Source organism: Scyliorhinus torazame, chromosome 14, assembly GCF_047496885.1.
Source record: "Scyliorhinus torazame isolate Kashiwa2021f chromosome 14, sScyTor2.1, whole genome shotgun sequence".
Taxonomy (NCBI): Eukaryota; Metazoa; Chordata; class Chondrichthyes; order Carcharhiniformes; family Scyliorhinidae; genus Scyliorhinus; species Scyliorhinus torazame.
Genome location: NC_092720.1, coordinates 38,992,295 through 39,006,716, shown reverse-complemented (window position 1 = coordinate 39,006,716; position 14,422 = coordinate 38,992,295). Strand labels below are relative to the sequence as shown.

General features: G+C 44.3%; 1 protein-coding gene across 1 annotated transcript in view; it reads right to left on the bottom strand.

The window, feature by feature from the left end:
- The window catches only part of LOC140389020 (uncharacterized), a 278,261-nt gene that overhangs the window by 170,107 nt on the left and 93,732 nt on the right, over window positions 1–14,422 (bottom strand). The window contains exons 5-7 of the mRNA XM_072473187.1: window positions 4,519–4,653; window positions 3,852–3,896; window positions 3,433–3,549 (exon numbers count right to left, since the gene is read on the bottom strand). Of these exons, the coding sequence (XP_072329288.1) occupies window positions 3,433–3,549; window positions 3,852–3,896; window positions 4,519–4,653 (297 nt within the window). The remainder of the gene's footprint in view (window positions 1–3,432; window positions 3,550–3,851; window positions 3,897–4,518; window positions 4,654–14,422) is intronic.

Below are 14,422 nucleotides of genomic sequence, written 5' to 3'. Positions count from 1 at the left end.
GCGGTTACATTTGTAATCTTCCAATCTGTAGAAACTGCACCTGCGTATATAGAATTTTGGAAGATGACCACCAACGCATCCAATATTCCCAGGGCCACTTCCTTTAATACTTTAGGATGCAGATTATTAGGCCCTGGTGATTTGTCAACCTTTAACCCCATTAATTTTCCCTGGATCATTTCCTTACTTGTACTGATTTCCTTCAGTTCTGCTCTCTCATTAGACCCTTGCTTTCCTAATATTTCTAGGAGGTTACTTGTGCTCCTTTTGTGAAGCCAGAACCAAAATACGTGTTCAATTCTTCTGCCATTTCTTTGTTCCTCATTATAATTTCCGCAACTTCTGGTTGTAAGGGACCTACATTTGTCTTTACTAACCTTTTTCTCTTCACACATTTATAGAAGCTTTTACGGTCAGTTTCAATGTTCCCTGCAATTTTACTCATACTCTATTTCCCCCACTTGATCAAATTTTTTGTCCTCTTTGGCTGAATTTTAAGATGCTCCCAATCCTCCGGCTTGCTGTTTTTTTCTGGCAATTTCATATGACTCCTCTTTGGATTTAATATTACCTTTTGCCAGCCAAAGTTGGGCCACTTATTCCTAGTTGCTTTTCCAGTTGCATCTCCAAAGCACAACCTGTGTGAACGTTTTTGCAAGATACCCTTCTGCTGCCACTGCATGCTGAAGAGCCACCTGAAACTTCTCAACACTCTTAGCCACTCTAATCAACCTTTGCTCTCTTTTTCCTTCAGCTGTTCACTGCTTCCCATGTTCACTAATCCCACCTCCCTCGACACTCTGCTCTGCTCGTCACTGCCACCCAACCACACAACTAACCGTCTTCACTTCTGATAACTGTAAGCACTGTTATTTTACTTTAAGCCAGTTTCTGGATGACAGGCAGAAATCCGGGGTCTCCCAAGATATAGCAAACCAAAGAAGAAATCATGGAGAGGTGACCAAAAGCCTGGTCAAAGAGGGCAGTGTCTTAAATGAAGGGAGGCAGAAGTGTGCGGCTGAGAATGGTGGTGCAAAGTGGTCAGAGTCAGAGGAAAGGGGAAGGTAGGGATATGGGGCGGAATTCTCCCCCCCACCCCCTCAAGCCGGGTGGGAGAATCGCCGGGGCGTCGCACGAGTCCCGCCACGCTGCCCCGACACCCGCACGCGATTCTCCCCCCCCCCCCCGCCAAAACCGGCGCGGCGAGAATCACGGCTGACCGCTCGGAGAATCGCCACTCGCCGTTTGCCCGGGTGGGCCAAGCGGCCTGCCCAACATGACGGGTTCCCGCCGCGCCGTCCACACCTGGTCGCTGCTGGCGGGTGGCCTCGGGGGGGGAGGGGGGCGGGGGGGAGGGGGTTCCTGCACCGGGGGGGCCTCAAATGGGGTCTGGTCCGCGATCGGTGCCCACCAATCGGTGGGCCGGCCTCTCTGAAGGAGAACCTCCTTTCCTCCGCCGCCCCGCAAGATCCATCCAACATCTTCTTGCGGGGCGGCCTCGGGGAGGACGGCAACCGCGCATGAGCGGGTGACGTCATTTACGCGGCGCCGCTTTTACGCGCCGCCAAGGCCCAGCACGCGTAAATGGCGCGACGCCGCTCCTAGCCCCCCGGGGGGTGGGAGAATAGGGGGCTGGGAGCGGGCTCCGACATCGGAGTGAAACACTCTGGTTTTCACTCCGGCGTCGGCACTTAAATGAAATGAAATGAAAATCGCTTATTGTCACAAGTAGGCTTCAAATGAAGTTACTGTGAAAACCCCCTAGTCGCCACATTCCGGCGCCTGTGGGAGAATTGCACCCCTGGTCTGTAGCAAGTTAAGTAGATAAAGAGGAGTGTGGCCATGAAGAGAAATGAAGGATAAGAATTTCTACTTAAGAGGTACTGGGAACAAGACTTGGACACCTGGCTGTTGGATGAGCTGAAGTTTAATAAGTAGAGCTACGCAATACAAAAGCAAAATACTTTAGATGCTGGACATATGAAACAAATTGAGAAAATGTTGGAAATACTCAGCAGTTCAAGCAACATCTGCGGACAGAGAAACAGAGTTAATGTTTCAGGTCGATGACCCTTCATCAGAACCGGGAAAAGTTGGAAATATAATAGGTTGTAAGCAAGTGAAAATGGGGGGGGGGGGTGGAATACAAACAGAAGCGAGGGTGTGTGCTAGGGTGGAAGGTAGGAGAGATTAAATGACAAAACAGGTGGTGATGGAAGCCGGTCAATGGGACATGTAAAGAAGCAGAAATGTGTCTAGACAAGCTGTGAAAAGTAGAATGGTGAACAGCTTCCATACAAAAGCAAAAGCAAGAAAAAAAAGAGTAAAAACTGAAACTTTAAAGAAAAAGAGAACAGAATTGGGGCAGTGGTTAGTCTGACTTTATTGAACTCAATGTTGAGCCTGAAGACTGTAAAGTGCCGATCGAAAGGTGAGGTACTTCTCCTCGAATTTTTATTGAGCAACAGAATATCGGTAATTCTTATGCAGATAGATCGAGCTATGGAATAGTTGGGTGTGGAGATGGCAAATGGCACAGAGGAAGGATTCAGTGACTGATGGGGAAAGAGAGTATGCCACTGAGCTGGAGCCTTTGAAATAGAGGAGACATGAAGGCAAAATATCATCTCAGAATCAAATAGGACATTGAGGTTCCAAACAGTTAGGTTTTGAGGATGACTAGTGAAGAGCTAATCAATGAGGGATTGCCTACCCCTGTTGCTAGTTCTTCTCGAACATAGATACATAGAATATACAGTGCAGAAGGAGGCCATTTGGCCCATCGAGTCTGCACTGGCCCACTTAAGCTCTCACTTCCACCCTATCCCCTTAACCCAATAACTCCTCCTAACCTTTTTGGTCACTAAGGGCAATTTAGCATGGCCAATCCACCTAACCTGCACACCTTCTGCACTGTAAATTCTATGATTCTTTGGACTGTGGGAGGAAACCGGAGCACCCAGAGGAAACCCACGCAGACACGGGGAGAACGTGCAGACTCCGCACAGACAGTGACCCAGCGGGGAATCGAACCTGGGACCCTGGCGCTGTGAAGCCACAGTGCTATCCACTTGTGCTACCATGCTGCCCTAATGTTCTTATGAATGTGGATGTTCGAAATGAGATTGCGATGGAAAAGTCTGACATGTACAAGAAAATTCTTTAAATTAACAATGAGAAAAAGCCAATCAACCCATTGGCTCATCCTATCATCCAGGTTCTTTGCCAGGATCTCATTCATTTTCATCACCTTTCTCTTTAGCCCCCTATCCCTTTATTCTCCTGATTGAAAAGTGTATTCACTCCCCTTTGCAGTGACTTCATTCAATCAGTATTCAATTCTGGAGGTGGTGATACGTTTTCCATATCTTAACAACTTTTCCGCCTGAAGATATGACTCCTTATGATTAGATTCCATAAAGATTTCCCTACCGGTAAACCAGGTCTTCCTGGAAACCCTTCACTTCCAGGGAGGCCAGGGTCTCCTCGAGATCCATTGCAGCCATCCGGCCCAGGAGGTCCCCGTGCGCCTTGCAGTCCTGGAAAACCCTGAAATAATCAATAATTTAATAAGTTGTTATGAAACCATTAGTAAGTATTACTGTATGGTGCTGAGCTTCAGAAACTTGGGTGGAATTTTCTGCTGGCGGGATTTTCTGCTCCCGAAATCAATGGACTTTTGAATGGCTCGCCGCAGTTTACAGCCCAACCCGCTCTGTGACGGGGCCGTAACATTCAGCCCTTAGTTTCTGACTAGACCATCGGCAGATCAGTCAGTCTATCAGTTAAAAATATACAGCTAAAAAATACATTATGGTTAACAAGTAGAAAATGTTCAAATAAGTACTCACTGGAATGCCATCCAATCCTAGAAAGCCAGGAACACCAGTCGGACCCTGGAAAATGAAAAACGTTACAGAGTTGTGTCAAGTATTTCCTCTCCTTTCTCTTTAGCACAATTAACAGGAAAAACTGCTGATCCACCACCATTCTTCTACCAAAGCTGCACTAGCACAGCACCGACGCAGCCCAGGGCAATTCTGGAGATTATCAGACGTTCAGAGTATGGTTCTTGGTGCTGTTGTCAAATGGTAATTAAATACAATTGAATGTTTTTTTTCCCCCCTCCCTAAATTTGCAGATCCTCGAAATATCATTGACCCTGTCTTCAAATGCAAATAGGATTGTTTTTAAATTTTTTGATAGGTTGAGGGCCCTGCTGGATACGCCAGCTTTTGTTGCCCATCCCTGATTGCCCTGCAGAAGGTGGAGATGAGCTGCCTTCTTGTGCCGCTGCAGTGGTGTAGGTACCCTCCCATTAGGCAACACAGTACCAATGATCTAACAATAGTACCTCTAAAGAATAAATCCAGTTTCCTGCTCACTTGACTAGTTCGAAGGGTTATCCCTGATGTATTTGTATATTGTTGCAAGTTGGCAATAGCTGGGTTGCTCTCATCATATCAGATGGTGGTGGGTAATACATTTTGCATGCAGCTATGTTTTGTTTTATCTTACACTATCCCCTTTTATTCCAGCAAATCCAGGTGATCCACGATCTCCGTTCTGTCCTTTTAATCCTGGTGGGCCTCGTGGTCCTTGAAGGTCGGAGGAACCTTGTGGGCCATGTCTTCCTAATGAGCCTGGCTGGCCCTGAAGTTAAGAGATAAAATGTTTGTATTCTCCTTCAAGAAAGCAATTTTGCAACAATACAAAGCTCAGCAACAAACTTTCTCCGCAGTTCAGTTCACTTATCTCGCTTGTGTCACTCAGAACAGGTACAGAGAAGAGTGCCTATGCTTCTCCATGAGTAAAACTTAAGCTAATCAAGCTTAATTCTTCCCCAAGTTATGTACAATTCACTTTAGGACGACTCTAACTAACCCACACAATCTCCTGATGAGAAAATCTACCTGCCTTCCACTAAAGGAGATCTAGCAAAACTCCGGGTCACGTACCTTAAAACTTACGTTGTATCCTGCATTGTTCATTCTTGACCAGTTACTTTCGTAAGTACACATTTTCTTGGTTTATCAATGCGAAAACCAGGATATTCTACAGTGTATTTGATCACCTGTATTTGGACCTTTCCTTAAAACTCTCAATTGCATTTTCAATCAATATTCATCCAAATCTTCTTTAAATGTGCTATAATGGAATGGTAAAGAGCTTGGCACTTGTATAGAATTTTATCACATCTCTCAAAAAAATGCCCAAAGGAATTCACAGACAATGGGGGCATGTTTTCTTTTTACTACTTTTCATTCCATTGAGCATTTTCTGTTTTATCTGAATCCAAAGAAAGATATGTGCAAACTGACAAAATTTCTGTTTCTTTATAGTCTGCAGACTCCTTTTTCATATTTTTTTTCTGTTCTCAAGGCAAAGTCAAAATATTTGCATTTGCTTACAGGAAATTGTGTGTGACAGAAAACTTGAGCCATACCCAAAGAAACTGAAGAAAGTAACATGATGAAAGATAATTTGACAGCACACCCATTCTCATTTCACCTTGACAACCAAATTGTGGATTTGCATCAGCTTGCCAAACCAACTATGTTTTAAGTTAGTGCAAAAAGATGTCAGTTTTGATAAATATGCATTTCTACTGACTGTATTATACCCTCAAAAAGAATGCAATTTGCAGTCAAAGCTTTGTATTTGGAGGACAGGGTAACTTGCTTCTTACATATTCACATTCCTCTTACTCATTGAGAAGTTGTTTTTTTTCTATAATGTGTAGATGCAGATGTAATCTTTCGCATTTGCGAACAGCAGCTGGGTTAAGTTTCAAAGGGTATTATTCAGGCTACGGTTCAATACTTGGTTGGTCAAAGTGATCTGTAAAAACAAAATCCTTAATTCCCTTAAACAACTATGAAAATGCTTTATTTAAAGGCTTCTTGTACAATCGAATGCTGGGCGAATTTCAATAATATGGGAATATTAGTCCTGCAGGCATTGGCATGTAATGTGAAAGTTGACAAATTTCATTTTCTTGGGAAAGGCCTTCACATTTTTGTTAAACAAGTGGATCTATGTCCCGGACAAGACCACTCTCTAAAGATTTAAAAAGTTAGAAGGCAAAGCAAAAAGCACCACTTTCCCCTCTGCACAGAATTCCCACTGTGCTCCAAATTCCCGATACTCACACTCACTCTGGTTGTGTCTCACTCATGATGTGCTCCCTCCCACTGCTCGTGTGCAAAGCCCTAACTACTGAGCCCTAATTATGAATGAACGGCATCTTTGGTCCTACAAAAATAACTTTACAAGTGTGCAGTATCTACCCTTCATAAAAATCTTTAAATTATGATTTTTAAAATTATAAAAGTTAATTTCAATTTTTTTACATTTCTTTACAATTTTCAGATTCTAGTTTATCCCCATGTATATTTTCAATTTCTTCATTTTCTTATTGTAAAATAATTGAAAAATTAATCATAATCCAAACTTTGCATATCCTGATTTGCTGTCTGCATGAATGCTTCATCCAAATACACAATCAAGGAGCAGGGGTAGAGCATTCAGCCCCTTGAGCCTGCTCCACTATTTAATAAGGGCCGGAATTCTCCAGTTCACTTTTCCCACTGGCAGCCCACCCCGCCGGCGGGTCTCCCGACGGCGTGGGGTGGCTTCAATGGAAAATGCCATTGACAAGTGGTGGGAGTATATGATCCAGCGAAGCAATTGGGGGACCGGAAAGTCCCGCCCAAGATCATTGCTGATCTGATAGTAATCTCAAATCTCCATCCCACCTACCCCCGACAACCTATCACCGCCTTGCTCACCAAGAATCTATCCACTTCTGCCTTAAAAATATTCAAAGACTCTGCTTTCGTAACCTTTTCAGGAAAAGAGATCCACAGACTCACGACTTCCTGAGGGAAAACATTTTGCCTCATCTCCATTTTAAAAGGGCAAATTCTTATTTTTAAACAGTGACCCCTTAGTTCTAGATCCTCCCAAACATTCTCCCCATCAAGACCCCTCATGATTTTATATATCAGGTCCCCTCTTACTCTTCTAAATCCCAGCGAATACAAGCCTAGGCTGTCCAACCTTTCCTCATGAAACAATCCACCCATTCCAGGTATTAGTCTGGTAATTAGCAGATCAGCATTCCCGATGGCTTCACGTTGCAGGACACCACAGATCCCCCTCTGTTGATGGCGCCAGTTTCAAAATCTTGTCAGAATAGAGAAAATCAACCCGCTAAAGAGCCTGCTGGACCTTTTGTGGGCAGCTGCCTTTGCGGTCAGAAGGTAGCTTCATCCCTTTGTCGTTGACTGCAAATTTCAGGTCAACATGTCTAACCAGAAGTACACTAAATAGCACTATCTAACTCGGGAGATAGTTAAAATGTTGATCGTAAATAAACGTGATCTGTTCCATAAGAAAGTACCACACCTACGCAGCTGTTTTAAAAATGTTAGAACTGCTAAGGTGAAATGAGCTCATGTTTTACACCCTTGCGTGATTACAGGTATGTGTTTGTAACATTATGGCATGCAGTGGTAAATATTCTGTCGCAGCCCACCAAAGCAGTTTTGAAATGCGTGATCTGGGAGAGGAGCTACACTGCACATGAAGAGAAAGGTTTCCACCAAAAGTCATATTTTCAGTCAGGAGGAACATAGGAACAATGTAAGCTATTTAGTCCTTCAAGCTTGTTCTTCCAGTCAATGAAATTATAACTGATCTGTATCCTGACTTCATCCACCCAACTTAGTTCCATAACTTTCATACCCATGGCTAGAAGAAAAAATGTCAATCCCATATTTTGAATTAGTAATCGGGCTGGCATCTATGATTTTTTAAATGGGAGACAGTTCCACACTTGCATCATTCTTGGCGGGTGAGGTAAGTGGATACGTGCATAGGCGGATAGGGTGGGTGAGGTGGCAATCGGAGAGGTAGAAAGGGCTGGGGGGGGGGGGGGGGGCGGTCAGGTCATGTCAGAGGGTAGTTAGATTAGTCAGGTTGAGGGAACAAATTGGATGCTTAGGTTAGTCAAGTGTGTACTTGGGGGAGTGGGTGGTTTAGTGGAGAGGTGGTGGGTCAGGGAGGGCTAGTTCTGTAGTCACCTAGGAATCAGTCCAGGTTTTAATCTATCTAACATTTCCTGGTTAAATATTCAGGAAAGTATATCGGAACTGTTCAAAGTCTCCGACGCTAACTCAGAGCCGGAGGCATTCATGGAGGGTCCCAGGGAGCAGAGGAATTGTCCATCAGAAACTGAAACTTGACAGGTAATTCTCGTGTTGGTCCATGCGTCAGGTCTTCCACAGGATCCTGACGCACATCTCAGGTCATTCACCCGGTCTCCAACAGGTGACCCAATAAATGTAGAGGTGTCACTCATCCTAAGTGAAGACTCTGGCCAAATAAGAGTGCAGTTGATGCAGTGAATGGACATGAGCATTGGAATGGAGAACCTTAGGAACGGTAGTCCTTTCCTGTCAGAGGCACTTTGCACCTCTGGAAGATAAATCCTATCCAGGTATCTTTGTATACCATGTAGATCCTACAATTACGCACACAGTCACTTTAAAAGATTTACATATTTGCTGCCTTCACACACCAAAATCTGCATGCGCCCTTCTGAAGCTTGCTTCTATCATATGTCCTTGTGCAATCAAATTCTACCGATTGTATTTATGCTGCTAACGTGGCAGTGATTACACTTAAAAGTTTGTGCTAGTTTGAAAACCAGACTGTCATTGAACAAAACCTGTGCTCTTACTGTCCAGTCTAGATGCTTTGAAAAGGAGTAAGTTGGTCAGCATGCTGTAATCAAATTGCAAGTGTCTCAGCAGCTTGTTAGAGTCCATTGCCTCCTCCACCCTTGCATTCAAATCATTTCCAGTAATTTTCTGAATCTGATTATTTATGTCAATCAGAAACAGTTTAAACTCCTGCATCAGGATTGAGTACAGCATTCCTTAGCCTTACACTACTCAGTCAACCATTATCCGCAGTTTCCTCTGTTTCAGATGCTGTAAATCTTATCGAAGATACCCATGACATTAATACATCTAGGCTATCTTCTTTAAATTTATACATATGTACTGTACATACTATATATATTTCTAGATTTATTACACATTATCGGGGTGAAGTTTAACTCACTTCACTGGTCTGCAAAACAGGGTGGTAGCAAATTGTATCCATTATCGACAACAAGTTCATTGATTTCAAAGAAAGGCGAATAATGGCTGCCAATTCACGACCACCCATTTTTCACCCAAACTGAAGCTGAATATCACCACCTATATTACCATAAGACCAGAAGACATAGGAGCGGAAGTAAGGCCATTCGGCCCATCGAGTCCACTCCACCATTCAATCATGGCTGATTTCAACTCCATTTATCCGCTCTCTCTCCATAGCCCTTAATTCCTCAAGAAATCAAGAATTTATCAACTTCTGTCTTAAAGACACTCAACGACCCGGCCTCCACCGCCCTCTGTGGCAATGAATTCCACAGACCCACCACTCTCTGGCTGAAGAAATTTCTCCTCATCTCTGTTCTAAAGTGACTTTATTCTAAGGCTGTGCCCCCGGGTCCTAGTCTCTCCTGCTAATGGAAACAACTTCCCTACGTCCACCCTATCTAAGCCATTCATTATCTTGTAAGTTTCTAATAGATCTCCTCTCAACCTCCTAAATTCCAATGAATATAATCCCAGGATCCTCAGACGTTCATCGTATGTTAGGCCTACCATTCCTGGGATCATCCGTGTGAATCTCCGCTGGACCCGCTACAGTGCCAGTATGTCCTTCCTGAGGTGTGGGGCCCAAAATTGCTCACAGTATTCTAAATGGGGCCTAACTAATGCTTTATAAAGCTTCAGAAGTACATCCCTGCTTTTATATTCCAAGCCTCTTGAGATAAATGACAACATTGCATTTGCTTTCTTAATTACGGACTCAACCTGCAGGTTTACCTTTAGAGAATCCTGGACTAGGACTCCCAAGTCCCTTTGCACTTCAGCATTATGAATTTTGTCACCGTTTAGAAAATAGTCCATGCCTCGATTCTTTTTTCCAAAGTGCAAGACCTCGCACTTGCCTACGTTGAATTTCATCAGCCATTTCTTGGACCACTCTCCTAAACTGTCTAAATCTTTCTACAGCCTCCCCACCTCCTCCATACTACCTGCCCCTCCACCTATCTTTGTATCATCGGCAAACTTAGCCAGAATGCTCCCAGTCCCGTCATCTAGATCGTTAATATATAAAGAGAACAGCTGTCGCCCCAACACTGAACCTGCGGGACACCACTCGTCACCGGTTGCCATTCCGAGGAAAAACCTTTTATTCCAACTCTCTGCCTTCTGCCTGACAGCCAATCGTCAATCCATGTTAGTACCTTGCCTCGAATACCATGGGCCCTTATTTTACTCAGCAGTCTCCCGTGAGGCACCTTATCAAAGGCCTTTTGGAAGTCAAGATAGATAACATCCATTGGCTCTCCTTGGTCTAACCTATTTGTTATCTCCTCAAAGAACTCTAACAGGTTTGTCAGGCACGACCTCCCCTTACTAAATCCATGCTGACTTGTCCTAATCCGACCCTGCACTTCCAAGAATTTAGAAATCTCATCCTTAACAATGGATTCTAGAATCTTGCCAACAACCGAGGTTAGGCTAATTGGCCTATAATTTTCCATCTTTTTCCTTGTTCCCTTCTTGAACAGGGGGGTTACAACAGCAATTTTCCAATCCTCTGGGACTTTCCCTGACTCCAGTGACTTTTGAAAGATCATAACTAACACCTCCACTATTTCTTCAGCTATCTCCTTTAGAACTCTAGGATGTAGCCCATCTGGGTCCGGAGATCTATCAATTTTTAGACCTCTTAGTTTCTCTAGCACTTTCTCCTTTGTGATGGCTACCATATTCAACTCTGCCCCCTGACTCTCCTGAATTGTTGGGATATTACTCATGTCATCTACTGTGAAGACTGACGCAAAGTACTTATTTAGTTCCTCAGCTATTTCCTTGTCTCCCATCACTAGATTACCAGCATCATTTTGGAGCGGCCCAATGTCTACTTTTGCCTCCCGTTTGTTTTTAATGTATTTAAAGAAACTTTTACTATCATTCCTAATGTTACTGGCTAGCCTACCTTCATAATTGATCCCCTCTTTCCTTATTTCTCTCTTTGTTATCCTCTGTTTGTTTTTGTAGCCTTCCTAATCTTCTGACTTCCCACTACTCTTTGCTACATTATAGGCTTTCTCTTTTGCTTTGATGCATTCCCTAACTTCCTTTGTCAGCCATGGCTGCCTAATCCCCCCCTCTGATAACCTTTCTTTTCTTTGGGATGAACCTCTGTACTGTGTCCTCAATTACTCCCAGAAACTCCTGCCATTGCTGTTCTACTGTCTTTCCCACTAGGCTCTGCTCCCAGTCGATTTTCGTCAGTTCCTCCCTCATGCCCCTGTAGTTACCTTTATTTAACTGTAACACCTTTACATCTGATTCTACCTTCTTTCTTTCAAATTGGAGATTGAATTCTACCATATTATGATCACTGCCTCCTAAGTGTTCCCTTACTTTAAGATCTTTAATCAAGTCTGGCTCATTACATAACACTAAGTCCAGAATGGCCTGTTCCCTCGTGGGCTCCATCACAAGCTGTTCCAAAAAGCCCTCCTGTAAACATTCAATTAATTCTCTTTCCTTGGGTCCACTGGCAGCATTATTTACCCAGTCCACCTACATATTGAAGTCCCCCATGATCACTGTGACCTTGCCTTTCTGACATGCACTTTCTATTTTGTGGTGCATTTTGTGCCCCTGGTCCTGACCACTGTGAGGAGGCCTGTACATAACTCCCATTATGTTTTTTTTGCCTTTGTGGTTCCTCAACTCTACCCACACAGACTCCACATCATCTGACCCTATGTCGTTTAGTGCTATTGATTTAATTTAATTCCTAATTAACAAGGCAACCCCGCCCCCTCTGCCCACCTCTTTTCGATGGGTTGTGAATCCCTGGATGTTTAAATGCCAGTCCTGAACCCCCTGCAACCACATCTCTGTGATGCCTACCACATCATACCTGCCAGTCACAATCTGGGCCACAAGCTCATCCACCTTGTTCCGTACACTGCGCACATTTAAATATAGCACCTTTAATTCTCTATTGACCGTCCCTTTTTGTTTTCTTAGTGGGTGGACCTTGGTTTACTGAGCCTTTCCATACACTGTGTCATATTTTGTGGGATGGGGACTATCGTAACCTCTCCTTTGAATCCTAGCTCTTTATAATCTCTAAACAGGTCCTCTTTTCTAGACTTGCCTATGTTGTTGGTACCGAAATGGACCACAACAACTGGATCCTCCCCCTCCCTCTCCAGTGTCCTTTCAAGCCGGTCAGAGATGTCCCGCACCCTAACACCGGGCAGGCAACATACCATGCGGGACTCTTTATCCTGCTCACAAAGGATACTATCTATCCCCCTGATAATAGAATCCCCTACAAATACAACTTGCCTATTTACTCCCTCCCCTTGAATGGCCTGCTGAACCATGGTGCCTTGGTCAGCTGACTCATCCTTCCTGCAACCCTGTTCGCCATTCACACAGGGAGCAAGTGCCTCATACCTGTTGAACAGGGTCAAGGGCTGAGGCTCCTGAGTTCCTGACTGCTGGTTCCCTTTACCTACCTGACTTGCAGTCACACCCTGCTGTCCCTGGCCACTGGCAGGATTTAAACTACTTACTCTGACAGTTGTGACTGCCTCCTGAAACACAGTGTCCAGGTAAGTCTCCCCCTCCCGGATGTGCCTCAGTGTTTGAAGCTCAGACTCCTGCTCATCAACTCTGAGCCGGAGCTCTTCGAGCAGCCAACACTTACTGCAGATGTGGTCGCTGCAGCTCGCAATGGGATCTGCCAGCTCCCACATCAAGCAGCTCAAGCACATCACCTGACCAGCCATCACTATTTAATTAATTAGTTTAATTTAAGTTTACGAATTTAGCTGTGTTTTTTTTTAATTTGGGGCAGATTTGCTATCAACCAATCAGATCACAGCTTCCCTCTGACATCACTTTTGGGAAAAAAAACAACTGGAAAACAGGAAGTTACCGTTAGGTTTTTATACTCACAGAGGCTGCTCCTCCTCCTCCGAACGGCTCCCGAAATTAGGCCCGAAGAAAGAGAGAGAACAAAACAGTCGGGAAAAAGCACCTTCTCCCACTCTTCACCGAATTACCTCACTGCACCAAATTACCAAATTCTGTCTGTGTCTCACTCACTCAGGCTGTGTCTCCTTGACCAGCGCAACGCTTTGCCACCGTAACTGCGCGAGTACTTTAGATCACCGTCTGCAAACCTTCTACAAGGTAACTGAACTACAAGTAAACACTGTAAGAAATGTGGGAATCGTGCAGTGAAAACCAACTACTCAAATATCACTTCAAGAGCATAGGACTAGGAGGAGACCATTTAGCTCTTGCCTCTTGACTCTGGTCATGGCTGATCTGCAACCTCGTTCCATATGTTTGCTACATATCCTTTAATATCTTTGAATTTATTTTTATTTGTCTGTTCATGTGATGTGGGCTTCACTGGCTAGGCCAGTGTTTATTGTCCTTTCCTAATTGCCCTCGAGAAAGTGGTGATGAGCCATCTTCTTTGAATCGCTGCAGTCCACGTGATGTACATACACTGTCAGGGAGGGAGTTTCAGGATTTTGACCCAGCGGCAGTGAAAGCACGGCCGATACAGTTCCAAATCAGGATGATATGTGGCTTGAAGGGGAACTTCCATGCATCTGCTGTCCTTGTCCTTGTAGGTGGTAGAGGCCATGGGTTTGTAAGATGCCATCGAAGGAACCCAGAAGAATTCCCGCAGTGCATCTTGTAAATGGTACACAATGCTGCCACTGTTCATCGGTGGTGGAGGGAATGAATATTTAAGATGGTGAGTGGTTGCTAACAAGCCGACTGCTTTGTCCTGGATGGGTCGAGCAGAATCCTCAGCCTCTGAATAGCTCTTGTAGCTAAAGTATTATACATGACTAGTCCAGTTCAGTTTCTGGTCAATGGTAACCACCAGGATGTTGATAGTGGGGGGATTCAGCAATGATCATTTGTAATGCCATTGAATGTCAAAGGGAGATCATTAGTTTCTCTCTAGATTCGCATTGGCTTAGGTTTTGCTCGAGCTCCTTGATGCCACTCTTGGTCAAATGCTGCCTTGATGTCAAGGGCAGTCACTCTCACCTCACCTCTGGAATCCAGCTCTTTTGTCCATGTGTGGATCAAGGCTGTAATGAGGTCAGAAGCTGAATGGCCCCCACTGGAACCCAAACTGAGCGTCCGTGAGCAGGTGATTGCTTTGGATAACAAAAATATATCAATCTCAGGTTTAAAATTTACAACTGGTCCAACATTAATTACCATAA